At 40.7% G+C, this 8,403-nt stretch overlaps 1 protein-coding gene across 1 annotated transcript in view; it reads left to right on the top strand.

The window, feature by feature from the left end:
- GPR132 (G protein-coupled receptor 132) overlaps positions 1-4,504 on the top strand; it is a 16,338-nt gene extending 11,834 nt beyond the window's left edge. The window contains exon 2 of the mRNA XM_019615931.2: positions 352-4,504. Coding sequence (XP_019471476.1) covers positions 381-1,493 — 1,113 coding nt within the window. The 5' untranslated portion in view covers positions 352-380 and the 3' untranslated portion in view covers positions 1,494-4,504. The remainder of the gene's footprint in view (positions 1-351) is intronic.
- The last annotated feature ends 3,899 nt before the right edge of the window (positions 4,505-8,403 follow it).

Below are 8,403 nucleotides of genomic sequence, written 5' to 3'. Positions count from 1 at the left end.
AAAAAAGATTAATGCCCTTAATTTCCTCTGCAAAGTGATTTTAGTAACTGATCAGCAGCTCTGTCCAATTTATTAGGCGGCCTGGTTTAGGGTCTGTCCCCACTACCTCATCTTAGTGGATAGGCATGGTATAGTCAATAAATTCCTTGTGAATAAAGATCCTTTTTCCTGGAACTAACTGCAACCTGGCTCCCTGGGGAGGACACCAGCAGGTCTTGGAAAACTCCCCTGTCTTAAGTGGATTAAGACAAGCACCCCGCCATGTCCTTGCATCTGTGGGACTGCAGCCTTTGCTGACACACTTTGAATTGATGCAAATACTAACTTTCCATCTTGTCTTCTGATTCACAGAAAGCACCAGCTGGGAAAAAAAAATAATCATGGCGGATCGTGCAGCCTGTGCCACAGTTGGAAAGGATAACTTCACTATTTGCCTGGACATTCCCTACAAAGACAGCAAGACACTTCTAATTGCTGTTTACAGCATTGTTTTTGCCATTGGTCTTCCAGCAAATTGTTTAACTTCCTTCCTCGCACTTGTACAAATCCGAAGGAATAATGCAATTGCCATCTACATTTTCAGTTTGTCATTGTGTGATCTGATGTATTTAAGTACCTTGCCTCTCTGGATTATCTACGTGCAACACGATCACCAGTGGACTATGGGTGAACAGGTTTGCAAATTAACAGGATTCGTATTTTTCTGCAACATATACATCAGCATTCTGCTTTTATGCTGTATTTCTCTGGATCGTTATGTGGCACTGGTGTATGCTCTGGAATCAAGAGGGAGAAGAGGACGCAAAAAGGCAATCATAATAGTATGTTTTCTTGTTGCTGTGGTTGCAGTAATCCACAGTCCAGTATTTAGCATGAATAGTATACATAACAAGAACTGCTTTGAGACCTTACCCCTTGACAAAACACTGGCTTCTTTCAGCTTTGCCAGATTCCTATTTGGATTTGTCATACCTTTCACAATTCTCATTTTTACCAACTACAAAATTTTCCAAAGAACAAAAACAAGTGACAGCGTGACTTGTCACCAGAAAGCCAAAGTGAAGTATCTGGCAATTGCCATCATTGTCATTTTCCTGATGTGCTTTGCTCCCTACCATGTGGTACTCCTAATAAGAGCCATATACTTTATGTTTCATCAGGATTGCTCGTGTCCATTTGAAAAAAGTATATATTCCGTTTTTACAGTGTTTCTGTGTTTATCAACTGCAAATGGCATTGCTGATCCAATCATCTATGTGCTGACTAGTGAAAATGTCAGGAAAGATTTCTACAGAAGCCTGAGAAGGTGGAAATCAAACTCATCCAGGCTCAACTCATCCATTAATCATAAGACTGACAGTGGCAAATTGAAAATGCAGAAAGAATCACACGAAGGAGTATTAGGGGAAGAAAACAAAGAGATATTAAGTTCATCACACGTGCAGGAGACCATATGCAATCATAATAGCAAAGACCCAGAAGGTGGTAGCTAGCAGTTTGCGGCTGCAGCTGGCTGCTGACAGCAAAGAAGTTCTCAGTGTGAGTTGCAGACTGCACAGTGCGGCACATTTACATGCTGATGTCCAAAGGAAGAGTTGTAGGTTGTTTTTTTTTTCTGCAGTACATGAGCCAGCAACTCCTTGAAAACATTATGAGAATGTCACTTCTTATTTCTGTTTCTCTCCTTCTATGAGGCTTGCCCATCAGTACCATCAGTGAAAACCTTGCTTTGTGAAGAACGTGTAGAATGAACTGTGAAACCAACTTTGACTCAAACTGAAGTCTTAAAAGCTTATTTTTTGGACTCTTACAAACTGAGAATCTGTTTCTTCTTCTGAGCTAAGCAAAAAGAAACACCTAACCTGGGAGAACAATGTGAGGCCCATTCTTCTGGTTGAAATCACTAGCTCTTCAGGAGGTACATGTTCAGATTCTCATGCATGTATCCTGTTGTTAAAGTTTGTGGTTAACCAATGGAAAATATAAAAAATGAGGAAGTCTTTCATGAGCCTTGAAAATGTTCCTAATGCTTCAGTACGCTGTTTAATCTACCTTGCACGTATTGAGTAAAGGGCAAAGCAGTGTCCTGGTAACGTGTACAAACAATACTTCTACAGTATTTGTCAGGAAACAGTACCAAACAGTCTTGAAATGCTTAAAAATGTACCCTTCTACTGCTTGATATTTTACAGTTGGTAGATTTTCTTTGTTTTGTTGTTGTTAACTCTGGAATGCGCTGAAATGTTTAGAAAATGCAGACATTTTCAGGTGGAATCAGGGACGGTTTGTATGCCATCTCCAAATACTTGTTGAACTTGTGTTTCATTTCTGACTAGGATAATGCTTCCCTCTCTGTATCAATCTGGATTTTAGTGTGCAGGATCTATATAAGAGTATAGCCTTTCTGCCAAGGAAGCCTTTCTGGCAAGGAAGGATGGCAGCATGGAGAACACAGTCCCTTCTCCTCATGGATGAGACACACTGGTGGTGCACACTGAGACTGTGCTGGGCAGATTTCGTTGTTTCTGCCTCCATTTTTGTTGTGTATAAACTACTGATGGCAGTATCCTGTACCTTCAAACTAGAAATCACAAAATAAGAAGCATCTAACTATACCACCTGGCAAGACTTATCTAAAAACCTTCTCATATTTTTATGCGAACAAAATAAAACATCACAAAAGTACTGAACCAATTGCATGTTTATTTCAGTACAAGTTTCTAAAGTGTTCCGTAGTGCCATTCTGCTTTATCTGCAATGTTGTATTTCAGTAATAGTCTAAAATTGGCACTAATATCCACATTTCTGAATTGAACTAACATTAGTCAAGGCTACTTTAAGTATTTGTTAATATTTTAAAATTTGTGCTAGATATTTCTGCATGTTATACCTCATTCTTACACACTTTGGGGAAGAAGTATTGTGCCCTAACGGCATTTCCTCGAGCTATTGTATTTATGACATATTTAATTTTTGTATTATTTAATGAGTCCTCTGACATCTTCCTATGAAATGTCTTTTCAAAGGGAGTTCGCACAATTCTGAATGTAATAGAAGATTGTTTCTTGGAAAAATGTGAAATTGTGTTGTGATCTTAATTAACAAATTGTAATTTTCTATTTTCACGTGCATCTCTGAGCTCAAACACTCTGAGGGAAAAAGGAGAGTACTGAATATCTGTAACTTTGCTGAAAATCAAACTTCCCATTACTAAGAAAATCAGTAGCAGGCGTTGCTCAGAACAGCCCCAGTCAGTCAGGGGGTTGCTGATTAATATCTGAAGACACATATGCAAACTGCCTCAGCCTCAGGATTTTCATAGCCTACACGTAAAACTTCGGTGAACAATGGCAGTGAATTTGGAAGAAACCAAAGAGACAGACTTCTGACTTCTGAGCTGATTGAAATGGTTGCAAATGGGATATTCAACCTGATGACTTTCGAAATCTGATACTTTTTGTGTGAGAAAAAGCAAGTGTATTTAAATCAAACAATATTGGAGTCCGGTGCCATCGATGCAGGGGACAGGGATTAGCAGGATCTGACACAACATCAGTAATCTTTTTGCCTTGTCTAATTCACTTGCCTTTCCAAATTACTGTATCATTGTGCATCTTCTCTTAATGTAAGTTGTTGGAGAATCGTTGTTCTGATACACTCTGAAATAAACCCTTCTGCAACCTGATCTGACTTTGAAGATGACCTACACAATCCCCAGAGATCCTTTCCAATCTAACTTATCCTGTGACAGAATACTGAAGGGATTTCAGGGGCCAGGTGAAGACACCAAGGAATGCTATTTCCACATTGTCAGAGCGGCCCATCAGATACACTGAGTGCTCCCACGCCATAAATTGAAACATACGAGCTCGCTGTTTTGTTACACGGTATATCATAAAGGAAAGGAAGGATGCTGAGATACTTGATGGAGACCTAACAAAGAACATTACTTAGGACAGAACAGATCTGAGAGGTCAACTGATTGTGTGGATTAGGGTTGGGTGTCTCAGCACTCCCTGAGCTCCAGCACTCAGGGCTGTGCCCGCTGCCCTGTGCAGCCTGTTCCCCCCACTGCCCTCTGGGGCACAGCCTTTCCCTAACCCCCAGCTGACCCTCCCCTGACACAGCTCCATGCATTTCCCTCACCTCTTATTGCTGTCATCCAAGATAATAAAAGATGATTTTAATTCTATGTCTCTCAGACATTCCTAGTGTACTTGGGATATAAGTGGATTGCTGATTGTTTTAAGCATGGATGTGAAGCATAAAATGAATAATTTCTGGATATCAAATAGAGTTGGACAAAATAGTTTTTGCAGATAATATATCTTTTTGTTTATTCATCAATTCTACAAATGCTGCATAACATCTTTGCTGGCAATAACTCACTTAGAATTCTCCATTACTCTCTAAGAAATATTCAGTATGCTCAGTATTAAATTTTGCTTCACAAGTATAATTATTCTTCCTCTGTAAAACAGGCAAACATGGATATGAATAAAGGCAGACTCTAAGCGTGACAAAGTTTCATCTGCAGCTGGTGGCCCTGCAGCTGCTCCCATTCAGTCCCTGCTATCACTTACAACTCAGTGTCAAAGTTCTGTTCGGTTGGGAGTGACAAAACCTATCTTAGGCTGTTCGCAATCTTATATTTTCACATCAAGACCGAATTGCCTTCCTACAGGTCATGCTGTGGGACAGGTCTTTTAGGAAATGTCCTCTATAGAGAAAAATAAGGCAAAGTTGCCTGTCTATCTTATTTTCATGGAACAAATAAGGGTGGGGGGATTGTATCAGAGAAATGCAGTCACATTTGGAACCTCTTTGGTGTGCAGAGGAAGCGTATGGGCAGCAGCATCTCCCAGCACAGCTTCTGCAAGCTGTGTCTAGAGATGAAGGTATCATACATGCCTGACCTCTCCATCTCTTTTATTCTCTTTTGCGGTGCTTTACATCCCGCTGAGTTCCTTCTCATTCCCTGCACAATTAAGCTTTGCACAGGAGAGGGCGCTTCTTGCATTCTGTTTGCACCAGGGATGCAGTGAGGCCTCCTGACAGGCAGTTCTCAAGTGAAAGGAATGTGAATAACAAAAGCAAATCTGTTATCCCAAATTAGGCTAATGCTGATGTCCTGGTAACTGATGTTAGTTGCTGTTCTCAAGAGCCCATCAGTAAGAAAGGACTCTAAACTCACATCTCATCTCTGTGTTTTAGATCACTGATAATTTCTAGGGTCTCACCCTCTTACTCCATCCTGTAAGAAATGCTCAGAGATAATCAAGTAAAAAAAGAAAAAAGAAAAAAAAAAAAACCAGCCTTGTAGGCAGATAGAAAGTCTGCTGAGGAGCTGAGGAGGGGCAATAAGTTATGTGGTAAGAATTTCACAGAACATCATATGTATACTGTCTGCACAAGCAACCGCAGAATATGCCTTCTCAGTACACCATTAGACAATCCATCCTGTTTGGCAGCCTCAGTCTGTAGTGGGGCACGTACATCACAACCTATGAGCACAAAGCATCCCCTGTATGATCAAAGGTCTGTCTTGAAACGCTTTCTTGAGGGAGGTGAAGAACTAAAGAGAAGTGTGGGAAAAGGATGTTGTATGATATACAAAGTCCTGAAAAGCCTTGTAAACCTGAAGTCACAGATGTTCTGAACAAGTATGCAAATACCTAAGTATTCAAATCTGTTGCTTACAAATTCTTCAGTCTGAATCACAGTTCTCCTTCTGTAAAATGGAACGCTTCTTCCCTTGAGCATTGTCTGCCTGCTTAAAACACAGCCCCTTGCATGAGATACTAGAAAGAGTGATCAGGTGCGTGCTGTATGCACAGTCAGTGCTCACTGCAGAGGGGCAGTGAGCTGTGCGGAGGTGGTTATAAGCGACTGAAACACAAATTCTACTGAGTCAGCACTTTCAGAGACAGCTTTGAAGCTCTGTAATTGCTTCTGTTTATTTGTAAGCTTCAGGGAAGAAAAAAAAAAAAGAAGAAAAAAAAAGAGGACTTCCATTTAACTTTAACCCCCCTGCTAGTGACATGGTTACTAGGCCCTTGGGGATTTCACAGGGATTGCTCCTTAATAGGATGCTTTGGAGTTTAGAGTTTGGTTGTCTCCTGAAGGTAAGAGAAAGTTAGTAGCACAGACCCATAGAGTTGTTGTCCAGACTGAAAATACTCAAGGCCAAGCACTCAAAAGGCTTGTAGCATCTCTCCATCAGTAATGCTAACTGCACTTGCTGTTTCACCTTCCGTATATGGCAGATTGCTGGTAATAATCTTTAAAATCCTCAGTGCTTTGAGATCTATCCATGTGTACACTGCCTCTCTCAAGCTCCTTCCTTCCTAGAAAAGTTTTTGTAGGTTGAGAAGCACTTTCCTAACAGCAGATTTCTGATATGTGTCTCTGACAATCTAACAACAATGTGCTTGAGGCAACAGCACTCATTTGGTTGATTAAGGGCTGCTTTTTGGGTTTTCTTAAATATAGTGAGGACAGGTCTGCGATGACACTACCCACTACAGGTAGGTTTTATTACTGTATGCTTGCCACTTACCAGTGACTACACAATATGTTGTATACAGGAAATTTGATAAGGTATTACAAAAATGTTGTAATTTTCCATTTAGCTGCATGTATGGTTCCTGTCTACCTCTAGATATTTTCTTCATATCTTTCTGAAACAAAGTAAAGTTTATGAAAACTAATAGTCCACAGCTCTTGACAGAATGATGTGCTTAACTTCATTACTTGTACTAGTAGCTGTGTCCCAAAGATAAGAAACGTACTTCTCAAGCTGAACTCAGACTGAATGCATATTGCTGTGTGCAAAAAGGAAGAAAAATATGCTTTATATAAAAAAAGAATCTCAGGGATATGACTTACTTCCTACTTTCTTGACTTACTGTGGGAGTGGCCCCTCAACAAAAGGCAGAAGATCAGAGCTAAGCCAAGAATGAACCTAAAGTTCCTGGCAGAAACAAAACAAAACAAAACAAACAAACAAACAAACAAACAAACAAACAAGAGGGATGGGGGAACTTTCTTTGCACACTGAACTGTAAAGGAGATACTGAAAGGTTATAATGTAATAATGGAAAAGATTTGAGGGAGTAGGAAGGGGCAGCAGGTTAACTTCAGTGCTCCAGAAAAGCAGAATTGAAGATGTGTGATCTTACAGCACCACCTGCTCTGAGGAGAGCTGTGGGCCTTGTTTGCTTCATTCGGGAACAAGTCACTCAGTCTTCCACCCAGAAATACTCCTCCTTCACTAAAAGCTAGAAACTGTATTAAATCTTTGTCTCTTTGTTTTCTTGCCTTTCAGTTTCAGATACTAGAACCTCTTAGTCAAATTCCAAGATGAGAAATGACACCGTACAAGCAAAAATCCCAGAAAAGCATTGTTTTCTCTGGAGATACCAAAAACCATTAAAAATAAATCAACACAAAGTTAAACCAAATGTATGAAATTAGCATTCCTACCATGAATTGAATGCAAATCTGAAGGGTTTTTGCTGGCCTGGGTTTCCATTTCATATCAATTTTACACCACCTGGATTCGAAGGAAATATTTTTGATGTAGAAATATAGCTTGGACGTATCCATTACAACATAAAGCCATGTTAATGTATAATCCTGACTTGTCATTGTTTCATCATCATGGGTCAAATTGGTTAACATGAAGAAAAGCTTCTATATCCAACATACTCCAACAATCAACACGTCAGTCAACTCCAGATCATGAGCCTACTGCTCTACTACGAACCATGCAGCAGGAGTTTCTCATTTCAGAAATGACACCGAGATTTAATTCTCTTTTCTATAGTTCCGGTTTTTATTATTCTGGCCAGGTTTGTTGCATTGTACATTTCAAACCCACATCCTTTCCACGCACCAGCTGCTGTTTCTCCAGGAGCTCAGTGCAGGCACCAGAGGGCACCACACTCTCACCTATTTGCCCTGCTGGCCGTGGTGAACTTCAGAGCGAAAGAAAAAAAGAAAGGGTCATGGTGCTTACCCACCTACGGCAGAAACACAAATTCGTATTCAAATGGTGGCTATCTACAGAAAGAAAAAGGAGAAGCAGAAAACAGAAGTGAAAACAAGAAATATCACGCAAAGAAAAGAACGGAGCCAATTTCCTTGTGTCAAACGATAAAAAAAAAACAAAAACAGAGGGAGGTAGGGCTTGCCAGGATCTGCCCGTGATTCCCTGGAGAGCATGTTGGGGACAGAGGGAAATGCACTCCTTCTGCACTCAGCTGAGCCGGCTGCTGCAGTGCCTGCACACCCAGCATGCTGTGAGCAAAGCCTCAGGAGCCCCTCTGTTCCTGTGCCTACGCACACTGCTGTGCACTGCCCTGCACTGCTGCTCCATGCAGCTCCTGTGCCTTTACAGCA

The sequence above is a fragment of the Meleagris gallopavo genome, chromosome 5 (genome assembly GCF_000146605.3).
Source record: "Meleagris gallopavo isolate NT-WF06-2002-E0010 breed Aviagen turkey brand Nicholas breeding stock chromosome 5, Turkey_5.1, whole genome shotgun sequence".
NCBI lineage: Eukaryota > Metazoa > Chordata > Aves > Galliformes > Phasianidae > Meleagris > Meleagris gallopavo.
The sequence above is the reverse complement of the archived record's forward strand: the minus strand, read 5'-3'. Positions and strand labels throughout refer to the sequence as shown.